At 40.2% G+C, this 22,515-nt stretch overlaps 1 protein-coding gene across 8 annotated transcripts in view; it reads right to left on the bottom strand.

Moving 5' to 3' along the window:
* The window catches only part of NF1 (neurofibromin 1), a 234,233-nt gene extending 212,035 nt beyond the window's left edge, over window positions 1-22,198 (bottom strand). For all 8 annotated transcript variants that reach the window (XM_053655762.1, XM_053655756.1, XM_053655754.1 and 5 more), the window contains exon 1: window positions 21,757-22,198. In XM_053655762.1, the coding sequence (XP_053511737.1) occupies window positions 21,757-21,816 (60 nt within the window). In that variant the 5' untranslated portion in view covers window positions 21,817-22,198. The remainder of the gene's footprint in view (window positions 1-21,756) is intronic.
* Window positions 22,199-22,515: the final 317 nt, after the last annotated feature.

Consider the following 22,515-nt stretch of genomic DNA (forward strand, 5'->3'; position numbering starts at 1 on the left):
TTTTCTAGCTATGTGAAAAAACAATGCAGTTGATGTTAAAAATGAAAATAGATACCCAAATAGTAGAATCCAAACAGTTAAATGTCTATGATGTTTACCTCTGGGATTCAAATTCTCAAGAACATATTACCAAAATAAACTAGAACAATTCACAAATTATACATTTTAATAAATTAAGAGCTACAGAAGTCACAGTCAGGGAAGATGCCAATCTAGGCTTTACCTCCTTCCTGAGGCGGAGAAAACAGTTTTTGAATGGCAAAGATTCCATGTGCTGGTTGTAGCATGACATTTGAAACAGTCTAAACGTATCACAAGGAAGAGGCTTTTCATACAACACAGTTCAAGCACCTGACACTGTGCTTAGGTTACAACTTAGTTCAAGCCAGAAGCCTGACCTATTTAGTCATGTACTACCAGCCATTTGTTACTATGAGGCTTAATGAAAAAAGTTCATTCATTAAAAAAGATACAGAGAAAATTAAACTTGGAATCATCACGAAGAAGATAAAGCCAATAGAAATTTAGCTTCTGCGCTTAAGCCCTACAGACTTCACAGTGAGATGACCCACTATAGTCTACTTTTAACTATTTCTTTCCCATGCCAAAATGATTCCATTATAGTCAATCAGGAAAATAAGCAGTTGATATTATAAAATATACACTTTACATAACACATTCATCTCCAATTTACCTAAAAACTAATATACAAATAAAATTATACAGATTTAAATGCTCTTCAGTCCATAAGTAGACAACAATTTAAGAATATAAGGAAGTAAAATTAGGTATTTGAGCCAATAGTCCCCCTTCAAGCAAAATGAAACAAAGAACTCCTTTCACAGCAAAAGTAGTGCAGGAATGGGCTATGGACCTTGGGATTCACTGGTCTGACCAAATACCCTGTCGCCCGGAAGCAGCTGGTCTAATAGAATAACAGAACGGCCTGCTGAAGACTCAGTGACAGTGCTAGCTGGACACCAAATCCTCAAATACATGCTTTGAATCAACAATCTCTATACATTACTGCTTTTCTCATAGCAAGAATACAAGTGTCTGAGAATCAAGGGGTGTAAATAGATGTGGTTACTCTCCTTATTTTCCCTAAAATCCCCATTAGCATAATTTTTGCTACAACTTTGATATCTGCTGAATTTGAGGTCTTAGTTCCCAAGGAAAGAATGATTTCACCACAGTTCACTGAATTGGAAGCTAAAACTGTTTCCTGATCACACAGGCCTTGTGCCATCAAATCAAGATTTTCAACCTCGGCACTACTGACATCTTGGAGAGCATCATTCTCTGCTCTTGGGGGCTGTTCTGTGCACTGCAGGATGCTTGGCAGCACTCCTGACCTCTACCCACTACATGCCAGAAGCATCACCCGGGAAAGTCATGTGAATTAAAAATATCTCTAGATATTGCCAAGTGTCCCCTGAGAGACAAAACTACCCTCAGCTGAAAACCACTGCACTAGGCCCAGCCCAGTAGCTCAGTTGGTTAGAGTGCTGTCCCATACACCAAGGTAGGGGTCTGATCCCCAGTCAGGGCACATATAAGAATCAAGCAATGAATGCATGAATAAATGGAACAACAAATCAGTGTTTCTCTTTCTTTCCTTCTCTCTCTTTCTCCCTCTTCCCCTCTCTAAAATCAACAAATTAAAAAAAAAAATTAACACTGTACTAACTACATCAACAGGCAGGGGTGGGGGGCATTCGACTAGCTGATGTAATTCATATGGGGGTTACCTAGGAGACACTGAACTACTGCTACATAAGGAGACTGGGAGGACTGTTTGAAACCCTGAGGATTATCTGAAACATCTCTTATACATGTGTAATAGTAAAAGTTCCTGGAAACAACACAGAGCAAGACCACTAAGTATTCATATTCTTCACTAACAAAGGTTTGGGTTATCCCACCAAGGAACATGGAATGGGTAGAAGAAAGTAGTTATAAACTACAATCTCTCAACTAGTTAACCAAAACAAAGTCTACAGCAGTGATACGTATTTTCTTCTTTGCTTACTTTAGAAGATTTTAGGTGAGTGTTCAAACCAATTTCTTCTCTCTACTCAATATGTTATACAAATGTATTAGTAAAGGTTAACTTTACAACTTAGTCTTTAGCTAACAGGCTAGTCATGTGGGACTATGAATTTGAGGCATAATTAACATAGCCCAGAAGTGGATAGTGGGAATGTCACCCAGAGATGGATTCAATGAATACTGGACCTTGGCTCTCAGTTGTGGAAAGAGATGAATGACATCTTCATTTTTACAAAGACGACTTCCATTTTCTTAGGCAAAAGCACAGACTATTTGCCTTCTGTACACAAGATCAAATACCTGTATAAAGGCATGTAAGGCTGCTGAGTAGCCAAAGTAGTAGACTGTGCCAATTGCTAAGTTGCTCTCTCTCATGTTCACACCTATCCTTTTGTACTTTATTTTCTGATAGTGGGGCTGCTGTGCAAACTACACTTCTCCTTTGCCACGTGGCTCCTTGTTAAGGCTCTGCTGAGGTACTATACGACTGGAGAAGGGACAAAGGGCTTGGTTTTTCCTGTTACTTTCTTGTTCCTATCAGCATCACCCTAGCTGAATTTTTCTTTACAATCCAGTAACAGAAAGGCTCCTTATATGTATTCTAGTTTCTAGAAGTCAAGCAGAGAACTAGACTGTCAAATGTGCTTAGCTGATTTCTGTGAGATACAATCAAGATTATCATTAAAAACAACAACAAAAAAACTTATGGCCTCACTAAAAAACAAACAAGATCAACAAACAAAAATCAATGTATTTCTATATATTAGCAATAATCAGAAGCTCAAATTTAAAAATAACTGTTAAAAGCCCTGGCTAGTGTGGCTCAGTGGATTGAGTGCTGGCCTGCAGACAACCTGCAGAACAAAAAAGTCTCAGGTTCAATTCCTTGTCAGGGCAAATGCCTGTGTTACAAGCCAGGTTCCCAGTTGGGGGCATATGAGAGACAACCAATCATTGTATCTCTCATACATTGATATTTCTCTCCCTCCCTTGCGCTCTAAAAGTAAATAAATAAAATCTTTTTTTTAATTTGTTTTTAAATTGTTTTAAAAACAAAATACCTGTAGCCCTGGCTGGCATGATAGGTGTGGTAGGTAGACTGTGAGCCTACCTGCAAACCAAAAGATCGGTGGTTCAATTCCCAGTCAGGGCACATGTCTGGGCTGCAAGCCAGGTCCCTAGTTAGGGGGCATTCAAGAGGCAATCAATCTATGTACCTCTCCTGCATCAGTATTTCTCTCCTCTCTTCTCCCTCCCTCAACCCCTGCTCTGTAAATAAGTAAATCTTTAAAAATTAAAAAAATATATGTGTTAAAGTAGCAACCCTCCCAAAATTAATCCGTAGTTCAACACAATTCCTCTCAGAAAAGGCTACGGAAATTGACAAACTGATGCCAAACTGTACATGAATATGCAAAGGATCTATCTATACTAGCTAAAACAATCTTGAGAAAGAACAAAGTTGGAGAATTTATTAATACCTGACTTCAGATTTTACTATAAAAAATTAAGCTATAATAATCAAGACTGTGTGAACTGGCAAAACAACAGACATATAGAATCTCACTAGGTACAAAAATTAACTAAAAATAAGTCAAAGACCGAAGTTGTAAAACCTAAAATAAAGTTTTTAGAAGAAAATATAAGACAAAAATCTTTGTGAATCTGTGTTAGACAAAAGTTTCTTAGATATATAATCAATAACATTATCCCTTTTTAAAGAAAAATTGATAAATTGGGCTTCAACAAAATTAAGAATATCCACTTTCAAAAGACTTTGAGAAGAAAACATAAAAAGCCAGAAAATAGGAGAAAATATTTGCAAATCACATCTCATACAGAACTTGTATTCAGCATATATGATAAACTCTCAAAACTTAAGTTTAAAAAAAAAATTTTTACAACATGGGCAAAAGATCTGAATTTACACTTCACCAAAGAAAACATTCAGATGGTAGATAAACACAGGAAAACACACACAATATCATTAGTCATTAGGGGAATACAAATCAAAATCATAATAACATACCACTTCACGCCCACTAGGATGGATATAATTAAAATTTTTTTAAAGAAAAATAAGTGCTGACAAGGATGTGGAACAACTGAAATTCTCATATACTACTGTAGAAGGGTATGATCGCTTGGAAAACAGCGACTGGCAGATTCTTACACAGGCAGCCTCTGCGGGGACTTGGGAGGTCTAAAGAGCACAGACCTAGGTTCTTGGTCCCCCAAGGAAATGAGGACTTGATTCAAATTGCCACGATAAACCTGAAATCACTCCCTATCAACTGGGACAATGGGGTCCTGTCCTCAGGAGCTGGGAACTGTGTTGCCCCCTTACTTCCCGAAGCCAGAAGAAGAGGTGGCATGGGGCAGACCATTTGTGGGGTTAGGGAAGGGTGTTCCAGAGGCAGGAGGCCGGAATCCGTGTCTTAGCTCTGCTCTGCATAAAGTCCTAGCCCTGTCTCCTGGCATCCTTCTGTCTGTGTTGAGTTCTAACGCAGAATCTGAGACCCTCTCCCACCTCCCCCCACCCCACCATCTTGGGTCTGTCCTAAGACTGGACCCTCTAGCAACCACCTCACTGGGGGTGCCCAGCTCCCTGGGGATCCAGTGTTCACTTTCCCACCTCCCCCTGGAAACCTGAGGGTTATTTTTGCACAAACTCCCCAGGGTTCGGGGAACTCTGACAGCAACATGACAACTTTTTAGCTGTTTTCTTAGTCAATACAGCCAGCTGCCATTAGCTTGGCTCTTAAAGAGCCAAGGCCCTTTTCCTGCCATCCAGCAGTGAGGCTTTCTACCTGCTGGAAGAGGCTTTGGGACTTAGAAAGAAAGGATCCCATCCAAATTGGGGTTTCATACATCCCCTGTGTCTGCAGCTACTGGACTCATCCAAAGGTCTCACCCAGCTGGTCCTGAGAAAGCTTTAGGGGTCACATGGGGTCTGTCCCCTCACTCTACATCGAGCACTTTATTATCAGGTTTCACTGAGCCAGGTTTACCTACTGCTCATCCAGAGCCTATAAGGGAAGACTAAAAAGCTTCCTGGAAAGGGCTGAGTGAGAGGGGTCAGGGAAAGGAAGAGAGGCCAGCAGCAAGCCACTGCACGTTGATGTAGGGGGTGGGGGCCGATGACTACCCAAGACTTGGTTTTGCAAGAATAAATGCACCTAAGCTAACCCACCTCCCCCCGCAAAAAAAAAAGTTAAATATACACCTACCATATGACCCAGCCATTCTAGTCCTTTGTATTTACTCCAGAAAAAGTATATATCCACACAAAGTGATATATATGAATCTTCACAACAGCTTTATTTGTTGTAGCCAAATATCAACAGGTGAATGGAAAAAACAAATGTTGATATACAGATTGAGCAAAACAGTTCCTAAGGATGGGACGAAGGTAGGAGTGGATTATGAGGACCGAATGAAACTTTTTTGAGTGATACGGTATTTTTCTAACTATAAGATGCACCCCTGCCCCATTTGGGACGAATAATGGTTGTTAATGCTGCTGTTGAGTTCTGTTTACATTTATATTGGTGAAATATGTTATTTATGTTATAAAATATTTTACCACATTTTTTGCTTTAAAAATGTTTTCCCTATTTTTTTCCTCTAAAACCTAGGTGCGTCTTATGGTCCAAAAATATAGTATGTTCATTGCCTTGATTGTGGTGATGTTATCACAGGCTTGTAAGTATGTCAAAACTCATCACATTGTGCCTTTTAAATACATGCAGTTTATTTCTTATATGGCAAGCTTACCTTAATAAAGCTGTAGAAATTCTCTTATTCTAGTATAAAAAATAAAGTTCCTACGAAGTTTCAGTAGGCCTGACCAGTGTGGCTCAGTTGGCTGGGTGTCACCGGCAAGCAAACTGCCTGCTCGATTCCAGTTCAGGGCACGTGCCTGGGCTGCGGGTTTGGGCCCTGGTTCAGGCACATACAAGAGGCAACAGACTGATGTTTCTCTCTCACATCTATGTTTCTTTCCCTTACTCCCTCCCATCCCCTCTCTACAAACAAACAAACAAACAAACAAATTCTTTTAAAAAAATTTTATCCTTACGCTTGAGACATGTTCCTTCTTAAAGAACTTCCTTTGGTAATTTTTTTAATATAGACCTGCTGGTGATTAAGTCTCTCAGATTTTGTCTAAAAACATCTTTATTTCTGAAGGATATTTCTGCTGGGAACAGAATTCTAACTGGGCAGTTTTTTTCTTTCAACACTTTAAAAATGTCTTTCCATTATATCCCAGTTTCAACCACTGTGTTCAAAAGGCAGTCACCAGTTACATTATCATCACTTTGAAAGTGATGTATCTTTCTTTTTCCTTTGGGTTGCTATCAAGAGTTTCTCCTGATCTCTAGTTTCAACAGTTCAATTACCATATGTGTAAGTGTACCTTCCTTTCTATTTATCCTGCTGGGCTTCGCTAAACCACTTGGATCTCTGGGTTAATGTCTTTCATCAGTTTTGGAAAATTTCCTAACACTATCACTTCAAATATGTGCATCCACGCTACCCTCCTCTATTTCTGGGTCTCCAATTACACCTCATTTGACTTGTTAGTGTCCCACATATCTCAGGTTCTGTTGTACCTTTTCCATTCTTTTATCTTCCTGTGTTACAAATTGAGTATTTCCTATTGACTTGTCTACAGGTTCTTTAATCTAGTCTTTTGTGGTGTATAACCTGCTATTTAATCCATCCAGTAAATAATTAATTTCGGATACTGTGGGTTTCGTATTAAATATGCCAGGCACTGTAATAAGCCCTGGGAGTAAAGCAGCAAACAAGACAGACATAATCCCTGCTCTACTGGAACTTAAATAGTATACATTAAATTGACCTGTTTTCCCACTTTTTTAGAACAATAAAGAATAGTGGGACTTCTGGTCAGGATAAAGACATAGATAAACATGCTTCACCTTCTCACACAACTACAGCCAAAATTACAACCAGACGACAAACAAGTATCACTCAGATTCGCCAGAATATCAAGCTATTTGGAAGTTGGACCACCAAAGATTTAAAGAAGCCACACTCATTGAGACGGACAGGTGGTATAGAAACGTGGAGACATTCAAAGGGGTGTGGAGAGACACGGAGATGCGTGGAGAAGAGCAGAGAGGCAGAATGGGATGTCCCACAGTCAGGCGCGGTAAACAAAAACTGTGAGGGATACCTCGGGAATAAGGGATTCCAGACCAGATCACCCAGCCCAGAGTTCCAGTGCCAGGAACAGAAGTCCCCAAAACTTCTGTCTGTAAAAACTACTGGGGCCCTAGCTGGTGTGGCTCAGTGGATTGAGTGCCAGCCTGTGAACTGAAAGGTCACTGGTTCAATTCCCAGTCAGGGCACATGCCTGGGTTGCAGACCAGGTCCCCAGTTGGATACATGCAAAAGGCAACAGACTGGTGTTTCTCTCCCTTTCTTTCTCTTTCCCTTCCTGTCTCTAATGGTAAATAAATAAAATCTAAAAAAAACACAAAACAAAAAACAGAGGGTAGCAGCAGAAACTGTGGGATTCTCAAGAGACTCCTCTTAAAGGACCCACAATGGACTCAGGACTAACGCAGACTCACCCTCTTTGAGATTCAGTACCAGGGCAACAGCTGGAAGGGCACCAGTGCTATACAAGGAGAAATTGAAGTGACTGGCTACAGGGCAAGTACCAGGAGACAGCTCCCTCCCAGGCAAAATTCCAGAAGCCAGGAAGCAACACTCTCCCCTCTCCGAGCCCTCCCCCACACAGAGGCATGGGTTGCCCCACCCCAGTGATTACCTAAGGCTCCACCCTATACAACTTACAGGTATGCTTTTTCTACACTAGTCCATGCTACTAAGACAGGGAGTCAAAGCAGCTCCACATGATACATAGAAACACAAGGGGCTCCCAAAATGAGGAGACAAAGAAATATGGCCCAAATGAATGGACAGAACTCCAGAAAAAGAATGAAATGGAGATAAGCAACCTATCAGATGCAGAGCTCAAAACACTAGTGAGCAGGATGCCCAAGGAATTCACTGGGTACTTCAACAGCAAAAAAAGACCCAGGAAGAAACAAAGGTAATGTTACGTGAAATAAAGAAAAATCTACAGGGAACCAACAATGGTGGGAGTGAAGCCAAGAATGAAAGCAACAATATGGAACATAAGGAAGAAAAAAAGCATTCAATCAGAAGAGCAAGAAGAAAAAGGAATTTTAAAAAATGAGTAGAGAATAAGAGGATGCCAAAAGGAGAAAAGGAACAGTAAGAAATAGAAAACTTATTTGAAAAAATAATGAAAGAAAACTTCCCTAATCTGGTGAAGGAAATAGACAAACCATTCCAGGAAGGACAGAGTACCCAACAAGTTGGACCCAAAGAGGACCACACCAAGACACATCATAATCAAAATGCCAAAGGTTAAAGATAAAGAAAGAATCTTAAAAGCAACAAAAGAAAAGGAGATAAATACCAAAGGAGTTCCCATCAGACTATCAGCTGATTTCTCAAAAGAAACTCTGCAGGCTAGAAGGGACTGACAAGAAGTATTCAAAGTGATGAAAAGCAAGGATCTATAACCTAGATTACTCTATTCAGCAAAGCTATCACTTAGAATGGAAGGGCAGATAAAGTTCTTCCCAGACAAGGTAAAACTAAAGGAGTTCATCATCACCAAGCCATTATTATATGAAATGTTAAAGGGGCTTATTTAAGAAAAAAAAAAGATAAAAAACTGTGAACATTAAAATGGCAACAAGTTAACTATCAACAACTGAATCTAAAATGACAAAAACTAAAGCAAATAAGCAGAACAGAAGAGAATCATAGATATGGTGATCATTTGGTGGGTTATCAGCTGGGAGGGGGAAGGGGGAAAATGGGTGAAAAGGTGCAGGGATTAAGAAGCATAATTGGCAGGTACAAAATAGAAGGGGGATGTTGAGAACAGTATAGGAAATGGAGAAGCCAAAGACCTTATATGCACCACCCAGGGACATGAACTAAGGGGTAGGGGACTGCTGGAGGGAAGGGGTACCAAGCAGAGGCGGGCCAAGGGGAAAAAATTGGGACAACTATAATAGCATAATCAATAAAATATACTTTTAAAAAAAGTCCAGAATATGTCTTCCTGGTGAGAGTTCTCCATTTACTCTATCAGGCAAACTGACAGGCCAGCTGATCATTTCAATCCATTCAGGAAATGAACTACGTGAGAGCTATCTTGAAGTTAGCCACTGGTTCACCCTTTCCTTTAGTCTGTGTCCAGAATCAGCAATCTGCTTCTCACCTAAAAAAGGGCTCCTCTGTCTCTTCTAGATGAATTTTAATTCATCTAGCCCTCACTATTTCTACAGCTCTTCAGTATTTTTTAATTTTTTTATTTATTGATTTTAGAAAGAGAGAGGGAGGAAAGGAAAGAAGGGGGAAGGGGACAGAGAGACAGAAAGATAAGCGATACCAATTTTTACTGTCCCACTTAATTATGCATTCAATTGGTTGATTCTTATATGTGCCCTGTCCGGATGAAATCCCAACCTCCGCACATCAGGATGACACTCTAACCAACTAAGCCACCCAGCCAGGGAAGCCCTGCAATGTTTTTTTAAAATAGGGTTTTAAAAATTCATCTAGTTTTTTTTTTTCTTCTGTTTGTCACAGTAGTATAGATGACTGTGCTGTGTGTGACCTGCTAACTACTACCCAGAAACTCAAGTCTCCCTGCGTGTCATACAGCACGATTCACAAACCCCGTTTTATGACAAAATGACCTGGGGACATATTTTAAAACTGCAACCCATTATCCATACCTCTAGAACTCATAGGTGTTCAGTAGGAACAGGAAATCTGTACTTTTAACAAAAATCTTAAGCAATATGGTAGAGCTGGTGTATCTAAAGAAACTAATTTGCCTGTACCAGTTGGTCTTCCTCTCCCCTCCGAGTTCAATATTTATAAGAACATTTTAGAAAAAACGTATGCTCTATACAATGGGCAAATTGATAGAAGAGTATTAAAATAGTTAAAAGTTCAGAATAACTAAAACCTTTAAAGATAATATGTTAAATAAATATTTAAAGGCTTTTAAAACTATGTTAAGGTCAAGAAGAGGAGGAAGATTATGAACCACTAGTTAGAGTGTATATGGCTTAATACCAACAAGAGATTAAAAGCAAAACTACTCGATTCAATTTTACCTCTAGTTCTAGCAGAAAATAAAACGATCTTCAAATTTGAAGACTACTGAAAGCCATCAACTTAGATAAAGCTTAACGACCCCACTTGCATTATCTGAATTCAAGTCTACGTTAATTAATCCAAGGGTACAGATGAAAATTTCGACATGTGATGAGGGACATACTGTCAGTGAACTTTCAAAAGTCATGACAAAGAGAAAGGCACCACACTGGGAAGATAACTGCGCACTTAGGACTCAGGGGTGGGGAAAGAGGATTTCGGGACTAGGGACTTCATGCAGTGTCGACATGCAAATAATTTTAAGACTATTATTCTGCAGATGACCTCTGAACAGTTATAGAAGGAGCATCTACTAACAACAATGAGCTCCTACCTGCATAAAACACTTTCACTTTAAATTTAGAGTTTACAAAGTGCCTTCTTATATATCAACCTCGTATCTTTGTGGAAAAAAAGCAGTTAGTGTTATGTCTCCTCCTAACCTGCACACAAACTCTGCAAAATATTAGGAATCTAGGGCTCAGACAGCTTGATTTGCCCAGGTTAATTCATTCTTCTTTTTCTTTCAGGAAACTAAGACTCAAACTTGAGTTTTCTGATTCTTAATTGAATAGTTTTCGTATCACACAGCTCTTAAGTCAACATGAGTTAAGAGTAAGTCATGCTGTGATGAAAGAGGGTATTATGCTAAATGAAATAAATCAGACAGAAAAAGACAAATACCATATGATTTCACTTACATGTGGAATCTAATGAACAATATAAACAAAACAGAAACAGACTCATAGATACGGAGAATAGAATGGCAGCTGTCAGACAGAGGGCAGGGGGTTTGGAGAGCTGACTGAAAAAGGGGAAGGGATTAAGAAGTACAAATTGGTAGTCACAGAGATGCAGATTACAGCATAGGTAAGTAATATCACCACCAATAGTATGGAGAGAACTATGTAGGGGGCCAGGCGGGTACCTGAAGCAACGGGGGAACCACTCTGTAAAGTGCATGTTTTTCTAACTGCTTTGCTGTACATTTGCAACTAATACAGAATAATGCTGAGTGTAAACTATAATTGAAAACTTTTTTTAAAATTAAGAAAAAAGCTGTACTTGAAAAATAACTAAATAAAATTTAAAAAAAATAAAATTAAAATTAAATTAAAAAAATTTTAATTAAGAAAAAAAACAAGCAGAAAAAAAGAGAAAGAAGGAGTAGTCATGGTGAAATGAGAGGGTAACTGGGACTGCTTCACAATGATGGAGAGGTGCTGGGCAGGAAATGGGGAGGAGTGTGGGTGAAATAAAACTGAGTAGAAGCTGGGTAATGGCTACATGGAGATTCATTTACAATCAGCTCTCTACTTTTGTATAAGTTTGAAATTTATAATGAAACAAAAAAAACAGACACGCACACACATGCCAATTAACATTCTTTGACAGGTTTACTGTCCTGGTAATCAGATGAACGCTGAAAATACACTGCGCCTGAAGCCTGGCGTCTTTGTGCCATTCTTTAATGTCTCCCATAACACCCTCATAAACAAAAATATTGAGAGAGAAAATTTAAAAATGGTATGTGTGAGTACTGGCCACTATTGTACCCAGAAGCAAATAGCCAGCACATAAGATGTCTTGAAATTACGTCCTATAAATGGTCAAAAGTATGATATTTTTCTGGGGGGAAAAATCTAGGGAGTACTTAAGATTTGTCTTCAAATATTTTTGAAGTAAAAGGACAAACTTATTCTGAAGAGTTACAGAGGACAGAAATAGGAATAATGAGCAGAGGACTCGGGAGGCCAAATCCCACTTTTCTGCTCTTCCCACTCTTCCTTACAGCTCAGGACTCATGTGCTACCCACCAACAAACCTTGTCACGGTCACCTACCAACTTTCTAGATGTTTTCCCCCATCATCAAAACAATTTCAGTCCTGGCTCAGTTTCTCCCCTACCTCACATCCACCACCATCTGGGGATCTTCATCTAGGTTAATGTCACCTGATAAAACACAGAACTCCCAATTAAATTTGAATTCAAATAAATGAGTAATTTTTAATATAAATATATCCCATGTAATATTTGAGAAATACTTATACTAAATTCATTGTCTATCTAAAATTCACATTTAACTGGACAGACAATACTTCTATTTGCTAAATCTGGCAACCCTAATCTAGGTGACTTCAATGTCAAGGTGGAGCACCCATCCAACCTCTGGTCCTCAACCTTCCTTGATCTCCTCAATTCTAGTGACTATGACCATGCCAAAGATATGGTCTCCGAATTCAGTTGTGTCCTTTAATACTGCCCACTCTCTCTCATTCACCCCAACAGCTATTTATTACAAATCAAACCCATTCTTTCCTTCCCTGCCATCTCAGTCCCAATTCCACCACCTGAATTTAGATCTCTATCTTCTTCTACCACTATGGTACCTCATACGATTATTTGCCTTTATTATATTCCTCAATCTTTCCCACTAAAGGATAAGCCATTAAGTGAAATTATATTTGCCCAAAGCCTTCAAAAAAGAATTTAAACATTTCATTATGGCACAGAAGACCCCACAGGATTCTCACCTCAGCCCAGGCTTTGCTTTTGCTGACAAGGTCTCCCTAACCCCCCAGTCTAAATCAAGTGCTACTCTTCCATAGACCCAATGTACTCTATGCATCTGTATTCACCATAACTTTCTTACCATCTTTCTCCCTTACTAGACTTTAGGTTCCTTTAGACCAAGAACCATGTCTTATCTTTATTTTCCCAACATTTAACACAATGCTTGGCATCTACCACAAACAGTAGACATTTAAATGTTTACTAATGTAATAAAACAGATGAGTCTCGATTTAAGGAAAGAGTTTCTAACAATTACAATTCTACTGATGGAATGGGTTACCTTTAGATGTAGTATCCCTGGTCACCCTAAGGGCAAAAGATGTTCAATACAAAAAAATCAAAATTTATTTTTTAAATATTAAGGAAAAATAAAAATTACATATAATCTCTTAAAGTTTTTAAATATAAAAGAAACTTAATTATGCAGGCAAATATTCAGATTACACTGTTACGCTCAAAGAGCAGATATAAAACACTGGGTCTCACTCGGTTCCAACAACCTAACATTAATGACAGTAGCTAACATTTACTGAGTTCCTTCTGTGTGCCAGAAACTGTGCCACATGCTTTACATATATTTCCTGATTTAAATCTCACAATCATCTGTGTGTGCATACTAGCAATAGTAACTGATCCTATTTTACAGGTGAAGAAACTGAAGCTTGAAGAACTTGAGTCTTGACCAAGGGCTGGTAAGCAGTGGCATAGCCTGAGCCCCAGAATTCAAACCCAGGCAGTCTGATTTCAGAAGGAGCACATTTAATTACACCAAAATTTTAACTGTGGTTTTCTCTGAGTTGTGGTATTATAAATGATGTTTACTTATTTTTTGTGATTTTGCAGCACCTCCACATTTTTACCATAAGCATGAATTACCACTGTATTTTAAAATAAATGCTGCCCTGGCTGGTATAGCTCAGTTGATTGAGCGCAGGCCTGGGAACCAGAGGATCACCGCTAGATCCCCAGTCATGGCACGTGCCTGGGTTGCAGGCCAGTTCCCAGCAGGGGACCTATGAGAGGCAACCACACATTGATCTTTCTCTCCCTCTCTCCTTCCCTTCCCCTCTAAAGATAAATAAATGAAATCTTTTTACAAATTAATTAATTAAATAAATGTTCAAGTTGAGGTTGGACAATCAATCATCTGCCAGGACTATTGCAGAAGTGGATTTAAATAATCCTGGATTCCTTCTAACTAAGGATCAATTAGTACCTAGAACTGATTTTTTTCAGAGGACTGACTCTTTAAAACATGGAACAAAAATCCATCCACTTTAAGAATTATAAAGGTTTTGGGATGTCAAATCATATTTCTCCTGTTTTATAGATAATAAAACAGCTCAAAATTTAAACAGCCTAAAGCAGTTGTGTCAGGGCAGAAATCAGAGCACAGGCCTTCCCTGGTCTTTGTTGACAACAGGTGACCAAAACAAAATCTCTCTCCCACTCCCAAGTGAAAACTCAGGTATTAGAAGCCAAAAAGTGAAACATAACAGGAAATACAAATGCTTCTGTCCCCTCCTCAGTCCAAAAGGAAGAAGACCTGCCTGGAGCACAAAGGCGAGACATCTTCCCAGCCCTGAGCAGGCCCAGAGGGAAAAGGCACTGCAAAGACAGGAGAATTGGAAAACACTCCAAAGACAAGATGGATGGTTGAGGGGAAAAGAAAAACAAACACCCAGAAATCCAACAGGATGGAGAACTCAGATACTACCAAAATTTAAAGTTCAATCAAAGTTTAATCAAATCCTAAGTGGAATGTTCTTAAGAGTCTGAAAACCCACTTTACAAAACCAGACTGAAATGCCAAGATAAAATAATGAAATAAATACATAATCTCATATTTATAATTGTATATACTCCTATTGGTGTTCTCACAGATTTTATTCTCTCACCTTCAGGAATCAACTCTCCTTACCTAAAAATCCTCAGTGAGTACAATGCAATGTCATAAATCTAAATAAAAGGGGAGCAATGTTACAACTTCCTCTAACAATCCAAGAAACTTTGATAAAGTGAAAAAAAGAATGATAATGAAATCAAGGATATAATGTTCAAGACCTGTGTCTAACACATAACCAATCATAAAAGATTTCCAGATACTCTCATATGAACATAAAAGGTAAATTCTAACATCTCTTCTTTACATGAAGAATCAAAAGATACATTCCTCATTTCACATATTTATGCTGTCTGTTCATAAAACAGTTTTTCTGTAAAGCTCCATTTATTGAATAGTTACTGCTCTAAGGATTAAGACACCCACGTTCCTGCTTAAGTTCAATTAACTACATGTCATGTGACGTGAACAAGTTATTTTGCCTCTCTGGTTTTATTTTTTTCCTCAAGCAGAGTAGAATAATACTGGATAGAAAAACTCCTGCACAGGAAGATGATAATTGTAATAAACTTTTATGACTAACTTTATAGCTTCCTTTCATGTAAAAGATTCATACCTAAGACACTAAATAAGCCCACAATGGGAGTAAGGCAGAAATTATCCCCATTTTACAGATGAAGACATAGAAAATTGAAGTTCAGAGAGGTTAACTGACTTGCCCAAGGCCACGCCAAGCATTGCAGTCAAAAGTTCTTTGAACTATGCAATACATAGCACACCGCCATCACAAGTCTGCGGTGGTGAGAATTCTTTTCTTGTGCCCAAATCCTATGAAGACTACCCAAGGAAAGCTGCCAACAATTAAACAGAGAAGGGTCACTGTTTGTTAGGAGCCATAATTACCCACAAGACCATTATCTGGGTATAAAACTATGATTAATAATAAGCTAAAAGTTCTTTAAGTGAATTTCTAAAAGTCCTGCTACATTCTAAATTAACTGCATGCCTCTTGCCCTAAATACAACACCTGATCAGGGGATGTGAAGTGGAGGTGAGGGAAGGATTTCATCAAGAAAAGGCAAGTTCTCTGAAATTCAACAGGGTAAGACACTCAAAGCTGAAAAATATGAACGGGGCAGGCAACAGCTTGTAGGCTGTAGTGACAACCCTGAGCCAAACCAAAAGAGTGCCAGGCTGTGGTTTAAAGAAAATATGCAATCTGGAAGTTTGCACCTCGAGTTACTGCTACTGCAAAGTAATTAGTACCATTTATAGTAAAAATATGTAAAGTTTTAGAGGATAATTCCAATTCTTCATTACAATTGGATGGGATTCCATATTAACTTGGGGCTTGCTTGTCTCAACAGAAGCTCTTTTGATGACATAGTGAATGGCTCAAAAACCACACTCAGAGAACCAGATAATATAACTGTATTATCACAGGCGTGTAACTCCTGAAGTGATCAAACAGGCATGTACCTAAAGAAACTAAAATGAGGGCACCATCATTTCCAGTTATTTACATTCTACAATGTTAAAATTTTCTTCAGCACAACCTGAGAGTGCTGTGTTTACTGAAGGCTCTACCACAGAGTATAACATAGAAATGTACAAGTTAATGAAACCTTAAACTTAATTCACAGGCACTACAATAGAAAACACCTTAATTTTTCTATTCTTCAAGGTCAAAACCAAGCCTCATATTTTTCTCTCTATCCCCCAGAAAATGGGGTGTTCTAAAAAAATAGATGAAATGTCAATGCTTTTATAAAGACGAGTCAATCTTCTGCAAAGAAAGAGCTTAAGATGCCCATAACCCACTCCGGTATTGATTCTCAGCCTTTTAACAGTTTAAGCTGACCACAAACCTCCCCTTCTATTTCTCCTATATAACACTCTCCTCGAAAAAAAAAATGAGCCTTCCCATACCTCTTACCCCTTGTCTTATATACAGACACAAAACCCCTAATGAAGAACGGACTGAAGCCTGAAGAGCACATGTGCAAAACCCACATTTAATTAACACACAACACACTGTTCACCCTTGAAAGCATGTTGTTATAATGCAACAATATAGTCTGTATAGAACCCCACAACACTGAATTTGAAAGGCAAAACCAAACATGCCCCACAGTAGTCTGAGTAATTTAAAGAACAAAGATGCAAAAATAAGGTATGACTACTTATTATATCACTAACCTAAAGATTCCTTTAAGAACAAAATTCTCCAAGCTAAACACAATAAAAAAATAATAATGAAGCAGATTTTAGAACCTAATTTCCTATTAGTCAAAAAGTCAAATAAAAAGAAGTGTAAGAATGTTTTAAATCTAATGTAACACTGCTGGCCCAATTCACAGAACACCTTATAACATTTTCTATTACACGTCTTAAATTTGAAGACCCATATTATATATTGTGCATATGCCACAAATTAGATGATAAAGCAAGAAAACAAATTATGAGCACCCATGAGTTACAAAAGGATTTCTTACTATGATGTGTCACCTAAGTATTTGTTAGTGAATGCTAAAGGAAAGTATGTATCAGCCAAGGTACACAGCAGGGCACTACCCAGAGACTAGTCAGCCTCCCTTATTTAGTGAAAATACAACAGTCAGTAAGCTGTAAAAAAAAAATGTATAAATCTTACATTTGAACAATTTAAAATGTTTTAAAGTATTTCACTTCCATTATCCTATCAGATGGCTGTAAACATTTTCCTTACGTAGAGATATCACTAAAAATAAGTGATGAATCTGTGCTGGTTGGATAGCTCCACTGGTCAGAGCATCGTCCCAATACAACAAAGCTGTGGGTTCCATCCCCAGTCAGGGCACATAGAAGCAACCAATGAATATGTAAGTAGAAAAACAAATCAATGTTTCCTTCTCTCTCCCTCTAGAATCAATAAATAAAATACATTTTCAAAAAATAAGTGAAAAATCTAATTTCACAAAGGTAGTTAGTTAATCAGATCTGAAACTCGATCCAAAAAACACACTACCTCTGAGGGAGGGTATATAAATATGGACAAGTTCCTCCTTAGAGCTCCTTAAACAAAAAGAAACTACTCCTAGTTAAAATACCACTTAACTTATAAGACTTAGACTATTACTAAAACTAAATTAAAATCTGGTTATTTAATAACTATAACAAAGCCAATATTACCACTTATTTTAGCCAGTCTACCTTTCAACCAGGAACCGTGTGAAAAACATTCCATCCGTGACACACTGCCCACTCACAGGCACACTGGGCACTGGGGTGACCATAAGTGAATTCAAACAGAGGCTTCTTGCTTTTCAGAAAGTTTACACTCTATTTGATAAAAAGATAGAGGGAAAAAAAACAATGCTAAGCTGTGTCCAACCAACCCTTCTGAGGGGGAGAACCCTTCCTGGGTGGTTCTGCAGAACCCCGGGTAACAAGCACACCAAGTGAGCCTGCAGGGAGTTTAGTCCAGGAGGACTTCATGGGGAAAATGCGGTTGGACCTGCACCTTGAAGGATGAACAGGAATTAGAAAAGCACAAAGGAGGAACGAAAGTATTCAGAGTCCACATAAACAAAGGCTGAGAGAAGCAGAAATAAGCAGAAGGTGCATGCTGAGGCATAAGGAGAAATAATTTGGTAAATTAAGTGGGGTCAGCTCCCAACAGACTGATGTGGCTCAGGGAGATGCTGTTAAAATATTAACATCATCGAATATTTAAACTAGAAACAGAACCTTAGAGATTTTCTGGGCAATTCTTTTCTGACTGATGAAGAAAGCAAATTAATTCTAGGATCCACAAAGAACTAATGGAGAGAAGGACAGAGGCAGGGAAAAACTCAGACCCCTGCTTAGGATCCCCAGCTCAACAACAGGCAATACCGCATGGTAGAGAAAGCACATTTGCCCAAAATCAATGAGAACATCAATATATGAAGATCCGCAAGTATACATACAAGACAGTATTGTCTTGGAAATTAGAGGAGACTGGTTTCCGAGGTAATGGAACACCACTGTGGCGCTGCAGTTAAGCAAAAACCACTGTTTTGCCAGAAGGAATCACTTTCAAGAAAACAGCAATCCAGAAAGAAAGCGGAGGCAGAAGTCAGTTTTCAGAGTTATAAAGGAAATGGGTGGATAAACAGCAGAGGCAGCAGGTATCTGGCAGCAAAAGAAGAAAAAAGATTGAGCCACAGACAGAAGACTGTAAGACCAACCAAATGTTTAAGACAAAAGAAATCTTAGTAAGTTTGAAGGTGAGGAGAAAGGAGATCATGTAGAGAAAGACTAAACAGATGCTAGACAAAGTAGAGGAACACGAGGAGCACAGAGAACCAACTGAGGACCAGCTGAAGAATTTTCTTTTTACAAAAGATAAGTTCCAGAATACAAAATAAGCATTTTTCCTTACTCACCATATAATAACCTTTGCCCAAAGAGTATTCATTTTCAACTACTTTGTAAGTCCATATAAAAATGCCAGACCAGGCTTTAAGAACAAGGCTAGATTTTTTTTTTATTATCCAAGACAGCTTCAAAGTTTTACAAATCTATTTGGCCAATTAACATGTGGCTTATAACTTCAAAGACACTTGCCAATCATTTTATACTGTGAATTTTACACCACATATTCAAATAGTCTGATTCACATTCAGTTTACAAAAACTAATATGCTATTGTAACAAGTCAAAAATCAGAGTTTATTCTCTGTTATTTTTGTGGGGCATTTTATACACTGTTTTTACTTGACAAGGTATGGAAAATATCTTAAGTGATTAAATGAACATATTTATAACACATCATATTGGGGTAGCTTTTTCCAATTTCTTAAAAAGAAAAAGAAACCTTCATTTAACTACAGTTTTCCTACACTCCCTTTTCAGAATCAAAGCTCAACAGAGACTGGTGGGGTATGGCTAAGTGGGGCATCTAAGAACATGCTAATGTGTTAAATAACCCAGCTAGGGAGCCCCAACTTAAAGATACACGCCCAAAATTTGCCAATTTCCACTTGGAAACTTACTGTTGAGCATCATAAAGACGGGTTAAGTATATCACTGATACTCTTAAGTTTTCTAGCTGCCCACCTTTGTAACTGTCATTTCCCTAATTAAGGAAGTAATCACTTTTAAAATTGGTTAAGTTTTGGGATTCTATGTGCCTTTTTATCAAGTTTTAGTCTTTTTTATCAAGTTTTAAGTCTAATGTTCTGTCAATAATATAATCCAATATATGTGGTAACGTTTTACTTCCCCAGGTAGATTAGTAGTATAGTTGGTTTAAATGCTTTTCAGTCTGAAAGCAGAAGGATGGGTGAAACAATTCCTTCAAGTCTCTGATGGTTTTATAATTCTATTGTTTAATATTTTATTTATCTATTTTTAGAGAAGGGGAAAGGGAAGGAGAAAGAGGGGGTGAGAAACATCAATGTGTGGTTGCCTCTCACATGCCCCATACTGGGGACCTGGCAGGAAACCCAGCCATGTGCCCTGACTGGGAATCGAACCAGCAAAACCTAACCGGTGCTCAATCCATTGAGCTACACCAGCCAGAGCTCTAAATCTATTTTATCTATGTAGTTTCTTCTCAAATTTCTTCTCAATTCCTCTGCCTATTCCCAAATATCTTTTAGGTAGGTCAGAAACACTATGAAACCTGTAAGGAAATGTTTATGGATCAAATAAAAGTGGAGCCCACCTCCCCCTTCCATTCAGCTCCCATAATCAGTTTGACAATTACATCTAGTAAACAAAACAGGCTAACTCAATGTTAAACAGTTCCCTCATCACAGAAAGCCCGTAGTAGAACTGCAGCTGCAAAAAAAACCCAACAACAAAAATACCATCCCTTTAAACTAATCAGTTTAAACTAACAGCAACACAAAGTTAAACTAATTCCCATTGACAAAAGGCTGCGTGCGCATTCATTCTGATCAGCCCTAGGATTACTGTGTGAAGCTCAGGGAATAAAAAGGCACCTCCCCAAGCTATGAAACTTTTTTTTCAAACCCACATAGTCTCAATGAAAGTTCTCTTGTCAACCAAGAGGTGCCCAAAAACAATAACAAAACACTAGCAGAATGATGGGCTTTAGGACCACATCCCAGCTGTCTTTGCTCTCTGTTGTCGGGGCTCAGATGCAGTTTCCCACTTGCCTTTCACCCTTCTCCCTTTACTCCCCAAGAAGCTCACTCAAGAAAGCAACAGTAATAGTCTCATACACCTGGCAAAAGTAAAGGGAGAAACTGCAATTATCAAGGAAGGAAAAACGAGAAAAATATTTCAGAAGCAGGAGGGATCAAGAACCATGGTTGCCACTACAAACGCCAATGTAAAAGCCAGTCCTGTCTCACGAGGATATGGGGGGATGCTGTGTGGGCCCAAAAACGCGCAGTGTGAGTGTGAATGTGAGTGTGTGTGTGTGTGTGTGTGTGTGTGTGTGCGCGCGCGCGCGCGCGTGCACTTAAGCTCCAGGGGCAGGCAGAGACGGCGGAGCAAAAAGTAAGAAGACCTGTGCTGTCCCTGATTTCTTCTACTCTTCCCCCTCCGAGAGAGGAAGCTGAAGGAACTGGGGGAGGGGCGGGGTGTTACCGTTCTCCTATTGGGGGTACACAAGACGTGCCTTGGGGTGCCTTCAGTTCCTCACTCCCAATTGGGAGGTCCACTGAGGGAAGAGGGAACCCCTAAATGTTACCCACCTTGGTTCAAAAAGAAAAGTAAGGCGGGAATGATTAAATCCAGATGGAGAGCCCCAGAAAGCACCCCCAGGTCACTCATCCTTATTAGCAATCGGATGGGCTGAGATAATACGGATGGGGGGGGCAGCCAGAGAAAAGGCCCCACTCCCCGACTTGGGTGGGAAAGAGAGCCCGACTACCGGCGGTCCCCTCCTTCCCCACACTTCCCCCTAAGCCACCCCCACTTGTCCCCCCTTCCTTTCCTCCAGCGCCTGAGGCAGCCGCGGGGGAGGCGGCTGCTCCTTCCTCCCTCACCCACTCCGTCCCCACCCCCACACCGCTCCCACCTCCCGCCCGCCACGGGCCCGTTACCTGATCGTCGAAGCGGTTGACCACGGCCTGGACCCATTCCACCGGCCTGTGCGCGGCCATGTCCTCCCCGCGGCCGGGGGGCTGCGGAGGGACGGGGCGGCCGGCGCCCTGAGCAGGGAAGAGGGTGGGGAGTGGGGGCTGAGGTGAGGGAAGAGTCCAGGAGAGGGTCTGAGGAGTGCAGGCTCCGAACGTTCCCACGGGGGTGGGGATGGGGGGCCTGCGCCGAGCCGGGAGGGGAAGAGGGGAAGGGGGCGTTGGCGAGGAGGCTTGGGGGAAGGGGGCGGGGGAGGGGGACCCGGGGAGGGGAGGGGGCCTCTTGGTCGCTCTCCCCACTAGCGCCGTCTCCCCACAGCCATCACAGCCTGAGACGCCGCCATGACACCCCACCGGAAGTGGGATCCTTTCCACCGCCCGGGGAGAGGGAGAACCAGCGAGCTAGAGATAGAGAGCGGCTGGGAAAGGGGAGGGGGAAGCGCGAGGGAAGGGGGCCTGCCGCGCATGCGCCTGCGCCGGCAGGTTTCATTAATGAAAAAGCGAGTCCTCCTGGAGGTGACGTCACCTGACTCCTCCCGGCCCGGCGGCGCAGAGCGTCCTTTATAGCCGCCAGGCTTACCTAGACTCTCGCTGTGGGTGCTGCGTTCCAAGTCTGAGCTGACTCGGGAGCATCCGCTTCCATCCCCAGCGCCACACCAGACTTCCCCTCCCCCGCCGGCCTCCGGGTTTGGATTGCTCCCGGGGTTGGAAGTTAGAGCGCCCTGG

Source organism: Artibeus jamaicensis, unplaced genomic scaffold (genome assembly GCF_021234435.1).
Source record: "Artibeus jamaicensis isolate MK-2021 breed Jamaican fruit bat unplaced genomic scaffold, CSHL_Jam_final contig_1998, whole genome shotgun sequence".
Taxonomy (NCBI): Eukaryota; Metazoa; Chordata; class Mammalia; order Chiroptera; family Phyllostomidae; genus Artibeus; species Artibeus jamaicensis.